The sequence below is a fragment of the Pseudorca crassidens genome, chromosome 4 (assembly GCF_039906515.1).
Source record: "Pseudorca crassidens isolate mPseCra1 chromosome 4, mPseCra1.hap1, whole genome shotgun sequence".
Lineage (NCBI taxonomy): Eukaryota > Metazoa > Chordata > Mammalia > Artiodactyla > Delphinidae > Pseudorca > Pseudorca crassidens.
Window position 1 is genome coordinate 3,115,294 of NC_090299.1, and position 14,976 is coordinate 3,130,269.

General features: G+C 50.5%; 1 protein-coding gene across 11 annotated transcripts in view; it reads left to right on the forward strand.

Annotated features, from left to right (window-relative positions):
* The first annotated feature begins 2,784 nt into the window (after window positions 1-2,784).
* The window catches only part of ACOX3 (acyl-CoA oxidase 3, pristanoyl), a 48,966-nt gene continuing 36,774 nt past the window's right edge, over window positions 2,785-14,976 (forward strand). For 5 of the 11 annotated variants that reach the window (XM_067734980.1, XM_067734985.1, XM_067734983.1 and 2 more), the window contains exons 1-5: window positions 3,692-3,842; window positions 10,736-10,891; window positions 11,202-11,432; window positions 12,296-12,370; window positions 12,864-12,953. In XM_067734980.1, the coding sequence (XP_067591081.1) occupies window positions 3,756-3,842; window positions 10,736-10,891; window positions 11,202-11,432; window positions 12,296-12,370; window positions 12,864-12,953 (639 nt within the window). In that variant the 5' untranslated portion in view covers window positions 3,692-3,755. Of the gene's footprint in view, window positions 2,929-3,676; window positions 3,960-4,024; window positions 4,276-10,735; window positions 10,892-11,201; window positions 11,433-12,295; window positions 12,371-12,863; window positions 12,954-14,976 lie in introns of those variants that run through there. The other 6 variants (XM_067734982.1, XM_067734979.1, XM_067734976.1 and 3 more) reach the window with 6 other exon arrangements.

The window sequence follows — 14,976 nt, forward strand, 5'->3', positions numbered from 1 at the left end:
TTTCTCGTGTGGGAGAGTTGCAGGTGGTGCGTTCCTGCGTCTGACCGCTGCCCTGGGGTGTTTGTTAGGACAGGTGAACGTCAGCTGTCACCTGCGTGTTCCCAGGAGGAGCAGAGAAGGGCGGGTACTGCGGGTTTAGGCCAACGTCAACTGCACAGACTGCAGAATCTAGTGATATCCCGAAAACCTCAAAGATTCTTCATTCTTTTTGTACATTATAGTCCCTCAGTTGGGATTTTCCCTAAAGGGTCTCTGTCAGAATCAAGGAGTGAAAACTAACTCAGATCATGTGATTTACCAGAGAGAAGAGCAAAAACCAAATGTCTGTTGAATTACGTAAAAGATAAATGAATGCTAAACCTCATAGTCTTTAACCATGGAGTTGATTTTCATGCTGTCTGTATTGCTTTCCCAGGGCTGCCATAAAAAATTACCACAAAATGGATGGTTTAAAACAACGGAAATTTATTCTCTCACAGATCTGAAAGCTCGGAGGGGGAATCTATTTCTTGCCTCTCAACTTCTGGGGGTCGCCAGCAATTTTAAGTGTTCCTGGGCTTGTGGCCACTAACTCTAATCGCTGCCTCTACGGTCATGTGGCCTTCTTGTGTTTCTCTGCGTCTCTTCTCCTGCAAAGACCCTATTTCCAAATAAGGTCACAGGTACGGTGGGTTAGGACTTTGGCATGTCTTTGGGGGGAGACATAATTCAACCTCCGCCGCTATCCAAAGATGTTTAGCCAGGTGGGATAGCTAAAAGATTAATAATTACAAACCTTATTAGTTGCTAACATGTGGAGGGACCTGGGCTAAGTATTGAGGATGCAGGGCGAAGGAAGATCCTGCCCTTGAGGAACCTTCAGGCCGACAGAGGAGGCAGACAGGTAAGACAATGATCAAGGAATATGAAAAGTGCAACAGTCAAGATATACGGGGTGCAGAGGCTGCAGAAGGAGGGAAGTTTTTTTTACACTATAAGGCTCCTCTGGGACTTTCCTGGTGGCGCAGGAAATCCGCCTGCCAATGCAGGGGACGTGGGTTCGATCCCTGGTCGGGGATGATCCCACATGCCACAGAGCAACTAAGCCCATGAACCACAGCTACTGAAGCCCGCACGCCTAGAGCCCATGCTCCGCAACAAGAGAAGCCACCACAATGAGAAGCCCACGCACCTCAACGAAGAGTAGTCCCCGCTCGCTGCAACTAGAGAAAGACTGCGCACGGCAACAATGACCCAACGCGGCCAAAAGTAAATTAATTAAATAAAAAGTAAAAATAAAAGGCCTTGCCTGCTGATTGGCAGTGGGTAGATGGCCTTTGGACAGGAGTCCACCTTCTCCCCTGGTTGCTGACTCCTGAATAAAGCAACCTTTCCTTTACACCAACACCTGCCTCTCAAGTATCAGCTATCAAGTGGCAAGCAGTTGGACCTGAGTGCAGCAATGAGAGGTCATAAATCCAGAGACCAATGTTTAGGGGGAGGTGGAAAATTCCAGTTCGATGGGGGCGGTATCCCTGCATAAGCTCATGCCAGTTCCCTGCCAGAAGCCCACACATTGAATCAAAATTGCACGTATCCTGCCTCTTGGGCTCTTGCCTCTTGGCCTCCTGCCTCCGACGTCCCACACGGGCTGGTTCCTGCCTCCCTTGCCACCTCATTTCCCTTCCCTCACCTGCTAAGTCCTGCACGGGGTGCTTCTCGTCCTTGGAACTTGGAAGCTCATTCCCCTCTCTCCCACTCTGTTCCCTCTGCCTGGAATGCTCGTTCCCTATCTTCTCCCAATTAAGAGCTCAGATTAAATGTCCTCTCCTCAGACAGGGCTTCCCGAACGACCCCCGCCCCACCAAAAAAAGAGCCCTCCAGACACCTCATATCTTATTGCCCTGTTTTGTTTTCTTATAATTATCCAAGCGTTGTAGTGTGTTTTGTTTCCTTCCTCTGGAACACAAGCGTCCTTAGGTCAGGAACTCTATCTGGCTTGTTTGCCACCATAGCCCTAGCTTAGTTTTTGGCACACTGGACACACCCAGTGATAACTTCTGAGTGAAAATGTCCGTGAGGGAAGGCAGTGTGTCAGAGCCAGGCTTAGGTCAAGGTTGCAAGCCGTGGCCTGGGGTTGGGAGTGGTCTCAGGATACTGATAGCCTAGAGAACTTCCAGTGAGGTTGGAAATGTTCTATGTCTGCATCGTCTGAAACAGTAGCCACATGTGGCTACGGAGCATGTGAACTGTAGCTAACGCAACTGCGGAACTTAATGTGAAATGTATTTAACTAATGCACATTTGAATTAAAATAGGCGCATGAGGCTAGTGGCTACTGTACTGGACAGTGTGACTCTAGAGATACCCAGGTGGGACTCCCAAACACCCTCCAGGCTGGGTCCTCAACATCTAAGTGCCGGACGCCGGTGGAGCTCAGGGAAAGCAGCGGCTGAGGCTTCAGTGGGAAGGCCCTCTAGGCTCTGAGTGTCCTGAGTGCCAGCCCTATCGTGCTGACTGAACATGGGCTTCACGCCACTTCAGTAGGAGCCCATCCTCCCCATTACTTTCTAGGTCCTCAGCCAGACACTCCCCTGATGCCAAGCCTCCTTCAGTATTTAAACCCTTTGGATTGAATTGTTGGGTTTATGATTTCCAAAAATAAATTCTTTCATTGACTCATGCCTGTAACATTTGCCACGAAGATCAAAGCTTTGGCGCTTTCTGTGTGCATCTCATACAAAACCATATTGAATTGCATAACTCTTTCCCAATACCGTTCTCAGCTGCCTACTACTTGATGTAGATTTACTACGGGGAAGGAGGTTGGTGCTTGTGGTCCTGGCAGAGCTGTGACAGGACCATACTTGGTACCAAATCATCACGGCCCATCCCAACCCAGTGACCTGGTGACTCCTTTCCAACCACTCTTCTCTGGATCCTGAACTGGTAAGGGAGGTGGTGGTTGTGGGAGAGAAAGGAGGAAGGGGATAAGGAGAGACAAGTGGCCAGAGTTTTGGAGGAGACTTTAGTGTTAACAATGTGTTCAAATAATTGCAGTTACCAACAATGGCCAACAGAGCAAATGACTCAAAATGAGCAGGGAATGGGTGTGCCTAACAGGGTGGAGTGGGACAGATGTCAAAAGGACAAGAGTGGGCGGATGGGGACTGACGGCAGAGCCCCAGCAGAGGACAGCCAGATCATCGTCAGCTGAGTTACCGAAAGAGCTTGCACCCCGCCCTACTGCTCACACCAGCTCCTGGCAGCTTTACCAGGAAGTAGCTAAGAAAACATATGCAAGACAGAACTCCCTTTCTCTTCCCCCAGGTGGCTCCTCCTATGTCGGTCTCCATGACATCTCTACCTACCCAGCAAAACAACCCTGAGTAGTGTGTGAACCCTTCTTCTCTCCCCACCTCGCCACCGCCCGAAAAGTCATTATGTCCACCCAATTCTACCTAGAGATGTCCAAAGCACGTTCCCTGCCAAACGCACGTCAAGCAGTGTCCTAAAACCAGAGAGGGAACAGAATCCCCGGGATTCTTCTGCAGGAAGGTCCACTGGGAAGATCGCCAGGGACCGTCGGAGGAAAGTGCCCCGTCTGCGCGCAGCCTCAGCGGCCTCTGCGCGCGGACGCGTCCTGCGTTTCCCGGGCGACGGGGCGGGCGGCGCGGTGAGATGACGTCAGGGGCGGGGGAGGAGAACCGGAGCGGTGCGGAAGGCAGGGCCTGTCTGCGGCTGCGCGCGCTCTTCTTCGTCTGGGACTTCGGTCTATGTCCCGGGGACGAGCGGTGAGCGTCTTCTGTGTGCGCTGGGCGGTGCGAGGACTCGCGAGCCGGAGGGCCTGGCGCGTTCCGAAGGTCCAGCCCGCCTTAGCCCGGGAGCGTGGGGGCGGCACGTGCAAAGGTCCGGGGGCAAACGTGTGTCCCGCGCGGGATTGCTGGGCGCAGAGGCTGCAAGGGCCGGCGGCCGGGCGGGTAACTGCGCGAGACGTTTTGAGGAGTTACGACATTGTCCCCTGAGGTCACCTAAAGGGAGAATGATCGGATCCGCATGGTAGGGCCATCTCTGAAATTGTCTGCAAGCGGCTGTTGCCACAATAATGGTATGGACATTCCATGCCGGGAACTGCTCCAAGTGCCCCCGTGAATGGCAACAGCCTGCAGACTGGATACAGGACTAGCCTTACCGTGTTGTCATCACCCCCGAGAGGTGACGTGACTTTGCCAAATGCGCCCGACGCGTAAGCTCTACAGTTGGGATCTGACACCAGGCGTCTGGCTTCAGATCCTCGTATGTAACAGCTGAACCGTCATGCAGTACTGTTGGTGACCTCAGGCGGCATTTTGCTGCTTAGAATCCTGGCATTTGGGGTGGGATGTGCCTGATGACAGCGTTAAGACCTTGGGCAATTTACTCCACTCTGACAAGCTGCGGTTTCCTCATGTGTAAAGTGAGAGTACTGATTATACTGGGGTTGCCAGCACCGTGGAGATCAACTATTCAGTCTCTGTTAGCAACGTGTGAGATTAACACACCCACCCACACGCAATGTTTGCTCAATAATTGGAGGTTATTATGATAGATGTAATAGGAGCAACGAGAAACGAAAGGGTTCGGTTGGCATTAAAGAGGTGCATTGGGGGGTGGGGGGGAGGAAGGCTTGGAAACTAATTGGACTATGGGGCACAAAGAAGGGAATTCCAGGATGACACTTGGGTTTATAGATCAACTAACCCTTGGGCCACTGGCAGCAAAGAACTGGCCCTGCAGGGGGACAGGTAGAGCCGGGGGCTGAGGGTGAGTTCCATGCCGAATATTCAGAGTTTGAGGACCTCTGGAACGTGAGAGGAGAGGGGTGTCCAGGAAGCTGCCAGTGAGCACATGGGGCTGGAGGTGTGGAGTTGGGAGCCCTTGGTGAATTAAGTCAGTGTAAACGGATGAGATGATGCAGGGCGAGAGTGGCTGAGGCCTAGTCTGCAAGGAGACAGAAGAGGAGCTGCAGAGGCAGGAGAAGTGTGGTGTTCTGGACCAACCAAGGGGGTGGGGCCACCTGCAGGGAAGTCCAGAAAGATACAAAGTTCCCTTGGACTTTGTAGCTTGTGTTTGGGGGCACTTGGTCTCTGCCAAGAGCCGTGCCTTACTTTTTATTTTATTTTATTTTAAATTTAACCTGTTTATTGAGCTATAACTCATTGTACAATTCACCCATCTAAAGTGTACAGATCAGTGGTTTTCCCTATCCTATATTCACAGAGTTGTGCAACCAACCCCACTGTTTAATTCCAGGACATGTTCATCAGTCCAAAAGAAACCTTGGACACATTAGTTGTCACAATCCTTATCTTCCCACCTCCCCAGCTCCTGGCAGCTGCTAACCTTCTTTCTGTCTCTCTCTTTTTACCCTGTCTGATCATTTCACTTAAATGGGATCATGCGGTCTGTCATCTTTCAAGTCTCACTTCTTTCCCTCAGCATCATGTTTTCAAGGTTCGTCTACATTGTAGCATATGCCAGTACTGCCTTCCTTTTTGTGGCAAATCACATTTCATTGTACGGAGAGACTACATCTTATTGATGAACATATGGGTTGTTTCTACTTTGGGGTTATTATACATGCTGCTATGAATATTCTTTGGATATTTATTTTCATTTCTCTTGGCTATATTCCTAGAAGCGGAATTGCCGGGTCATGTGGTAACAGTATACTTAAGCTTTTGAAAGATGACCAAATTTTCCAAAGTCACTGCACCATTTTACATTCCCACCAGCAATGTATAAGGGTTCCGGTTTCTCCGCATCCTCATCAACACTTGTTATTATCTATCTTTCTGATGCATGGCCATCCTAGGGTGTGCAAAGTGGTACCTTATTTTGGTTTTGACTTGCATTTCCCTGATGGCTAATGCGGTTGAGAGTCTTTTCATGAACTTGTTGGCCATTCGTATATCTTTGGAGAAATGTCTATCTGAGCCATTTAAATTGGGTTATTTGGCTTTATTATTAAGTTTTAAGATTCTTCGTGTAGCCTGGGTACAAGTCCCTTATCGATATATGATTTTCAGATCTCTTCCCCCATTCTCTGGGTTGTCATTTCCCTTTTAAAAAAAAATTTTTATTGGAGTATAGTTGATTTGCAATGTTGTGTTAGCTTCAGGTGTACAGCAAGGTGAATCAGTTGTATATAGCCACTCTTTTTTTTTTTTTTAAGATACTTTTCCCATATAGGCCATTACAGAGTATTGAGTAGAGTTCCCTGTGCTATACAGCAGGTTCTTATAGGTTATCTATTTTATATATAGTAGTGTGTATGTGTCACTACCAGTCTTCCAGTTTATCCCTCCCTCCCCCTTGCCCCCAGTAACATAAGTTTGTTTTCTACATCCGTGGCTCTACTTCTGTTTTGTAAATAAGTTCATTTGTACCCTTTTTTTTAGATTCCACATATAAGCAATATCATATGATATTTGTCTTTCTGTGTCTGACTGACTTCACTCAGTATGACAATCTCTAGGTCCTTCCACGTTGCTGCAAATGGCATTATTTTGTTCTTTTTTATGGCTGAGTAATATTCCATTGTATCTATGTGCCACATCTTCTTTATCCGTTCTTCTGTTGATGGACATTTAGGTTGCTTTCATGTCCTGGCTATTGTAAATAGTGCCGCAATGAACATTGGGGTGCGTGTATCTTTTTGAATTATGGTTTTCTCCGGGTATATGCCCAGGAGTGGGATTCCTGGATCATACGGCAACTCTGTTAGTTTTCTAAGGAACCTCCATACTGTTTTCCATAGTGGCTGTGATAGTGACCAGGGTTCTTGGCCTTCCCCAACCAATAGAAATTAATCAGAGGCCAGACAAGAAATTCAAACAAGGCTTTATTGGGACCCCTGCTGCAGCAGAGGGGAGCAAAAAACAGGTACCCTTGCTGGCTCGCTCCCTGAGGGGGTGCGAGCTGCGTCCTTATATGGGGTGAGGGTAGGGGTGTGTACAGGGGTCGAGCCGGAGGGGTGGCTTAGGAGGTTTGCCCACCCCTTAGGGGGGTTTGAGCGCAGGGGGCGTGCTCGGTGCCCTGCTTTTGCTCTCACCACCCTGCTTTTGCTCCCGGCTCTTCAGAAGTGGCATTTGAGTTTTTTGGTCTTTTGTATATTTTGTCCAGAATTTGCCCCAACTGCCCATGCATGCAGTTATTTTTAGTCCCATATAGTTTCTTTGTCTTTTGTTGCTCAAGGAGAGGTGTGTCCATGTGCAAGCACTGCAGCAAAGGGTCCCAGGTCCCAGGCCTGTCTCAGCTGTACCAGTTTACATTCCTACCCACAGCTCAGGAGGGTTCCCTTTTCTCCACACCCTCTCCAGCATTTATTGTTTGTAGATGTTTTGATGACGGCCGTTCTGACCGGTGTGAGGTGACACCTCACTGTAGTTTTGATTTGCCACTTTCTTGATGGTGTCCTTTGCAGCAAAACATTTTCATTTTGATGAAGTCCAATATGTATATTTTTTCTTATGTTGCCTGTGCTTTTGGTATCATCTTTAAGAAGGCTTTGCCTATCTTGAAATTATAAAGATTTACTCTTATATATATTTCTGAGTTTATAGTTGTAGCTTTTACATTTAGATCTGTGATCCATTCTGAGTTAATTTTTGTGTATGTGTGTGGCAAGAGTTCAACTTCATTCCTTTGCATGTGGTTACTCAGCTGCCCCAGCCCCATTTGAGAAAAGACTGTTTTTCTCTGTTGAATTGTCTTGGCACCCTTCTCAAAAAGCAATTGACCCTACATGTTAAGGTTTATTGCTGGACTCTCAATCCTATTCCATTGATAAATATGTCTATCTTTATGCCGGTACCACAGTGTCTTCATTATCGTCACTTTGTAGCAAATTTTGAAATCAAGAAGAAGCGTGAACCTTCCAACTTTGTTTTTCAAGGTGTTTTTGTCTATTCTGAGTTCCTTACACTTCCATATGAATTTTAGGGTCAGCTTTTTAATTCTTGCAAAACAAGCCAGCTAGAATTTTGACTGGGATGACACTGAATCTGTAGATGAGTTGGGGAATATTGGTATTTTAACAATATTAAGTCTTCTGATCCGTTAACAAGGGATACAAGACTTCCGCCACCAGGGCAGTCTTATTTAGGTCTTAGATTTCTTTCAAAAATGTTTTATAGTTTTCAGAGTACAAGTTTTGCACTTCTTTTGTTGAATTTATTTCCAAGTATTTTATCATATTTAATGCTGTTGTTGATGGAATTGTTTTCTTAATTTCATTTTTGAGTTGTTCGTTGCTAGTATATAGAAACCAGTTGACTTTTTTTTTTAATATTTATTTATTATTTATTTAGGCTGCGCCAGGTCTCAGTTGCAGCACACAGGCTCTTTAGTTGTTGCATGTGGGTTTCTTAGTTACGGCATGCATGCGGGATCTAGTTCCCCGACCAGGGATTGAACTCAGGCCCTCAGCATTGGGAGCATGGAATCTCACCCACTGGACCACCAGGAAAGTCCCGAAACCAGTTGACTTTTGCTTACTGACCTTGTACCCTGCAAAGTGGCTGAACCGATATTATTAATTCTAACCATTTTTTGGAATTTCTGTATACAAAGTCATGTCATCTACAGATAGAGATAGGTTTCTAATCTGGATGCCTTTCGTTTCATTTCTTGCCTAATTACATCGACTAGCACGTCCAGTATAGTGTTGACTAGAAGAGTTAGGGGACATCCTTGTCTCGTTCCTGATCTTAGGGGAAAGGCATTCAGTCTTTCATATTTAAGTACAATGATAGCTATGGGGTTTTCGTAGATGCCTTTTATCAGATTAAATAGCTTTTAGCAAACTATTTCTAGTTTATTGAGTTTTTATCATGAAAGGGTGTTCACTTTTGTCAAATGCTTTTTCTGCAACTGTTGATATGACCATGTGTTTTTTGTCCTCTATTCTGTGGATATGGTGTATTACATGAATTGATTTTCAAATGTTGAATCAGCCTTACATTCCTAGTATAAATTTCACTTGGTCATGGTGTACAATCTTTTCTGTATGTTGCTGGGTTTAGTTTGCAAGATTTATTGAGGACTTCTGCTATATTCACGAGGGGTGTTGGTGTGTAGTTTTCTTGTGATGTCTTTGGTTTTGGTTTCAAGGGAATACTGGCTTAATGGAACACTTTACAGACATGTTCCTTCCTCTTTTTTTTGCGGGGGGTGGGAAATGGGGGGAAGGGTTTGTAGATTACTGGTATTCTTCTTCAAATGTTTGGTAGAATTCACACCCGAAGGCCTCTGGCTTTTCTTTGTGTGTCGTTTATGGATTCCTAATTCAATCTCTTTACTTGTTATAGGTCTATTCACATTTTCTGTTTCTTTATGAGTCAGTTTTGGTAGATTGTGTCCCTTGAGGGATTTGTCCATTTTATGGAGTGTACCGGACTTGTTGGCATTCAGTGGTTCATAGGATTCCCTTAGAATCCTTTTTATTTCTTTAAGGTCGGTAGTCATAGCCCCTCCTTGGTTCCTGAAGTGAGTAATTTGTGTTTTCCCTCTTTTTTAACTGGGTCAATCAAGCTAAAAGTTTTTTGTCAGTCTGTTCAAAGAACCAACTTCTGTTTTTGTTGATTTTCTCTTTTCTATTCCATACTTTGGGCTCTAATCTTTTATCTTCTTCCTTTCTGCTTGCTCTAGGTTTAGTCTGTGGTTTTCCCCAGCATCTTAAAGCGGTGCCTGAAGAGCTTGCCTTGGGCTCAGACTCTGGGTTCAGGTCCCTTCTCTACCACTTCTCAGCGGTGGGGGTTCCCAAAAGACAGCAAGCCTCCCTGAGCTGGGGTTCCTGCATCTTTCGAGAGGGCCAGTAGTACTTGGCTCACAGTTTGCGGGGGCCATGTAAGCTGCAGTCTGTGGAGACATCATCCCTGACGCACAAGTGGGCGGTCAGATGTGCCCCTTCCCATCTTTTCCTCTGTCACACACACAGAAGACAGAGGTGCTTCACCAGTAGAGACCACTTTCCCATTGTGTATCAGCAACCTTGACCGTCATACTCAGAGTCCGACATCCTAGACTACTCTAATGTTTAACTAGAAGGACTTAAAGGTTCCCTTGGGCCTTAGAGAGTTGAGCTGGGGACTCTGCTCTCCTGGTGGCCCTCTAGGTCTGTGTTCACAAGCGTCTCCCATCCCTGGCTTCATTGGCCCAGGCACTGTGGAAGAGGAGCCAGTCTGCTCAGAAAATTCCAGATCGAACCTTTGGTCAAGAGAGCTGGGTTGCTCTGTTAGTAGAAGCCAGACATCCCCCATCCAGGCTCTGGGCAGGCATCCCCCGTCCAGGCTCTGGGCGGGCATCCCCCGTCCAGGCGGGCTCAAGGGGACCCTAAGGGTGTGGCCAGAGTGCAGTGGCCAGCGCTGGCTCGACTCCAGGGCGAGGCTTCCTGGGCCACCGGTCTAGATGGCCCGGCGGGGGCGAGGTGTCTTCAGGCCAGGCTGTAGCACACAGAGCCCTGGACCCTGGTGCTTCACAGCGCCGGCCCTGGGCTGCCCTTTGCCCCCGTCCAACGCCTCATCACCTTGGTTCAGGAATAGAAACGCAGAGCGCTCACCTCCTCTCCGGGAGGATGGCCGTCAGCTCTGTGGCCCCCGCCGGCTGTCCCTTCACAGTCAGAGCTCGTTTGCCCTTCACAGCCTGCTGCACACGTGCCGTTGTTGGTGATGGTGTGAGTAGGACACGAGCTGACTTGGTTCATGTGTCTGTGCAGGTGGCGGGAGCGATGGCGCCCCTTGGGGAAGGGAGCGATGACCCTGTGCTGCCAGACCTGCCCCGGGGGCCCCTGCATGCGGCCCGCGCCCGCGCCTCCTTCCCCTGGAAGGAACTGGCGCTGTTCTGGGAAGGGCCGGACATGCTGCGCTTCAAGGTGAGGCTGGGCTGGGCGGCGCCGGGGGACCCTCACGGTCGGGCAGGGTCTGCTGGGTGGCTGGGTCCTCGGCAGAAAGGTGGGGCGGGCCCTCGGGGAATCATAGGGAGCCGGGAATGCATGAACACAGAGGCCTGGGGCCCTCCGCTCTCCCCTGGGAAGGACTCTTATCTCTGTCCCTGCATTTCTGGGTTACACTGCACGTCTGAGGCCATGAGACATGGCCACGAGAAATCCACATAAGCCAGAGCATAGCGACATTCCATACTTTACCTCCAAATCAGCCATTCCGCGCCCCCTGCGTTTCCAGAAAAACATCTTCTTGGCGCTGGAGAACGACCCCCTCTTCGCCCATCCCCCCGGCAGTCTCTCGCTGGAGAAGTACCGGGAGCTGAACTTCCTGCGCTGCAAGCGGGTCTTCGAATACGACTTCCTCCGCGTGGAGGACTTGCTGGGGAGCCCGCTGAGGGTCCTGGCGCTGATCCAGTGCCTGGGCATGTACGACTGGTCCCTGGCCACCAAGTTCTTCCTGCACACGCTGGTGAGTCGGCCCCGGGAGAGGAGAGGAGAGGTCTCACCCCGCACCCCCGGGGCCACGACGGCTCTCTGTCCACGGGACCTAAAACACACTCAGCCTGTGAGAGGGAGACAGGTGCCTTTGTGGGTTCGTGGTTGTCAGCGTTTGCCTGCTTCTAAAGTTTTGGGAGATCTGTGCGTTGGGGAAATATTCATTTAAAGAGATTTCTAGAAAATAAGATAGGAAGCAAAAGCAGAGATGAGAATGTGGGGGCAGATCTTGTGACTTTTAGTGAGAAGGCCAATGTTTTTTCAGCCATTTATGCAAATATTTACGCGTTAAGTCCTTGGATAAAGTGCAGTGCTGTGAAGTTACAGCCCCATAGGAACAGGAGCGTTGGGAATTTTGCTTTATACCAAAAAAGAAAGAAAGGGAGGGAGAGAGAGAGAGAAAGAAAGGGGAGGGGGGAGAGAAAGTAGGTCAAAGGTGAAGCCTGTGTTTCTGCCTCAAATACATGGGTAGAGCTGAACTTGAGAAGGCGGCCTCATCCACGTGCTGTGTGAAGGAAAGGTGGGCTCACTCTGCCCTTCCTGCACCCTCATCCCTCATCCAAGCCCCATCTCCTTGCTGTTCATGGACCCTCACAGTTCAGTGTAACTCACGTAAACTGCTTGGGACAAGGACCCAGGTCTCGCCACTCCACGAGCTCAAGGCTGTGTCTCAGGGGACCCTGGACCTTGGACGCCAGTGCCCTTACCTCTGGGAACCTGATGACCTCGCTGTGGGATGCTGTGGTGCTGAGGGACCATGGTAGGGTGGGTGTGAAGTCCCAGGGCGGCGGCACTCATTAGCTTCCACCTTTTTACGTCATGGTGTTCTGTTTTCAGACCTTTGGATCAGCGATCTACAGCTCTGGTTCTGAAAGGCATTTCAAATATCTTCCAAAGATCTTCAATATGGAGGTCAGTTGAGGGTCGTGGTAAGTCGTGAGCTCAAGTCCTGTTCCCTGTTCCCCTTAGAGGTTTGTGGAAAGGGCAGCTTGCAGCAGGGGGTAGGGATGCTCCTCTTATCTCATGATGTTTTTAGGCTTTTCACCAAACAGCTAAGGCTGTTGTTTACCAAACTGGGGTGTGCCACATCCCCAGCATTATAGGAATTTAGGTTTTCATTATCGAGGTAAAGCCTTCCGTTCTCTTCTGCTGCCCGGGAGCCATTCTTGCCGCCGTGCTGACTTAGCGAGGCCGCCGTCAGCTCTTCCAACCTGCTGTTCTCACAGGCGGGAGCTGTGGCCGGCGGCCGGCACGGCAGGACGGCTCAGTAAGGTCACTGGTTGTTAGATAGGAAATGGAGATTCGGGGCTTTGATGGGGGGTTTAGGCCGTAAGGGAAAGGGTGTTGGCAGGGCCCCTCCACGAAGGGGACCCTCGCCTTACATCATTTTCTGTTTCCACATTAGATTTTTGGATGTTTTGCTCTGACTGAAGTGAGTCACGGGAGTAATACCAAGGCCATGCGGACGACCGCACACTACGACCCCACCACTGAGGTAGGTGATACCCGCCCGTCTGTCTCTGGGCTTTGAGCACATGAAACGTGGTGTTGTCATGTAATGAGACCAGGAAACCCGTCTTTTTACGTGAGTGCACACTGAGATCTGTCACGCAGAACACTGGAGCTTAGGAGAGAAAGGCTGTGAGATGTGAAACCCAGTCCCACCCGGAAATCTGTCCTGGTTTGCATTTGGGTGGCATTTGAATGCGGTAAAAGCACGAGCTACCGTTTGGTACAATTTATTTCTTTGTTTACCAGGTTTGGTGTTTGATTTGTAAACCGTTCAGTCTGCTCCTGCTTTGTAGAACAAACAGTAAAGAAGATTCCCTGTGACCCTTGTCCCTCTCTAGCTGTCTGTCTGCATCCCCTGCCTGTGGCCAGGCTCTTTCGGGCAGTGGCCCGGCCCCTCCGGTCCTGGCGCTCCTCCTGCATTCGTGGATTCTCGTGGCACATGTCCGGGCGACCCTGGCCGTCCTTGCTGTCAGAGGGCGCGTGCTCTAGAGGAGGCGAGCCTGTGAACAGATGGGGTCGTGGTGTGTGGGGCGGACGGCAGTGAGGGAGGTGGAGAGGACGGGGCGTGCGGGGGATCTGTGACCTCTGCTGCTCGCGTCCTGCGGCCCCTCTCCCATCACTGGTGTCGGGCCCCTTTGCCCCCATGTCTCCCAGAGGCCCGCATCCTTCTACCACTTTCTCACGGTGCTGGGATCTGGGACCCTTTGGCCTTCACCCGCCCAGTTGGTCGTGTGGTTCGGCAGAGCCCTGTGCAGCAGAGTGAAGCCGTGTCCCGTGCGTCTGCTCAGCACGCGGCCATCATTCATGGGACAGCGCTGGCCGAGTGTGGGCTGTGTGCCTGCCGTGCTGCAGGCTGGGGGCTCGAGGATGAACCCGAGGAGCCCCCGGCAGAGCAGGGAGAGTGGAGCAGTGGACGGGGGTCACAGTGGGCGCCCGCAGGCTGCCGGGCGGTGCCTGGGAGCAGAGCCGAGGGTCAGCCACGCTTTCGGGGCTGAGAGCAGGCCACGTGGCCTCTTGGGTTCTTACCCGTCATTTAAGCCACGACATACCTTTGTCTGCACCCAGGTCTTTCTGGCTCTCGGCCTTCTCTTTCCTTGGCTCCCGTGCCCCTGGGCTCTCGGTGTAGGGGGAAAGGGGGGCTTCCAGCTCTGGCGCAGAGAGGTCAGTGCCTGGTGGCCTGGTGGCCTGGGTGGAACGCGGACAAGCAGTTGTTTTTGACCCCGTTCCTCTTGGCGTTTGTCCTTAAGTGCAGATCGGTCAAGATTAGGATCCCCGAGCCTCCCACGGGCCGCGGGTTGTGTTGGTCTAGACAACGGGTATTTGTTGAGCACCTACTGTGCGCTAGAAGCTGCGGTGAGGGCCTGGACTCACAGCGGCGAGCAGGCCGGTGGGACTCTTATGCTTGAGGGGAGACGCCGATGGTCACCGGCGTGGAGAAGCTGGATGTGCCAGGGTTGTGGAGACGCGGGGGCAGGGGGGGGTGAGGAGAGAGTGTGGAGGGTGCGGGGAAGGTGTCTGTATATTATCTCATGCAGTAGCACACGTACAGTTTATAAAATCATACACACCGCCGGTTACAGAAGGGAATTCTCCCTGTGAGCCCTGCAAGAACAAGGGAAGCTGAACTGGAACCGGCCTCCAGGGGCCTCGGGAATTTATGCGGAGGTGACACGCTCTCCGCTGCCCGCAGGCGCGGTCCGTCCAGTGACCAGGACGCCCTCTCCTTGGAGTGTTTCCCGGGCCCTCCATTGGGGTGCCTCCTGGGGGCAGCCCCCAGCCCTGCTTTCCTCTTGCTCTCGTGCTCTGTCCTGCCTCCCCAAGGCCCCGGCTGTGTCCTCGGAGGACCTGTCCCCTCCTGTCTGCTCCTTCTTTAATTCCTGTGCTTGTCTGCCTCGTGCTCCTGGGCTCGTGGGGTGTCATCCCCCCGTCATCTCTCCCAGCCTGTAGGTGGGAGAGACAGGGCGAGCAGAGGGACAGAACGTCGTGAATCAGAGGTGGATGAGGGG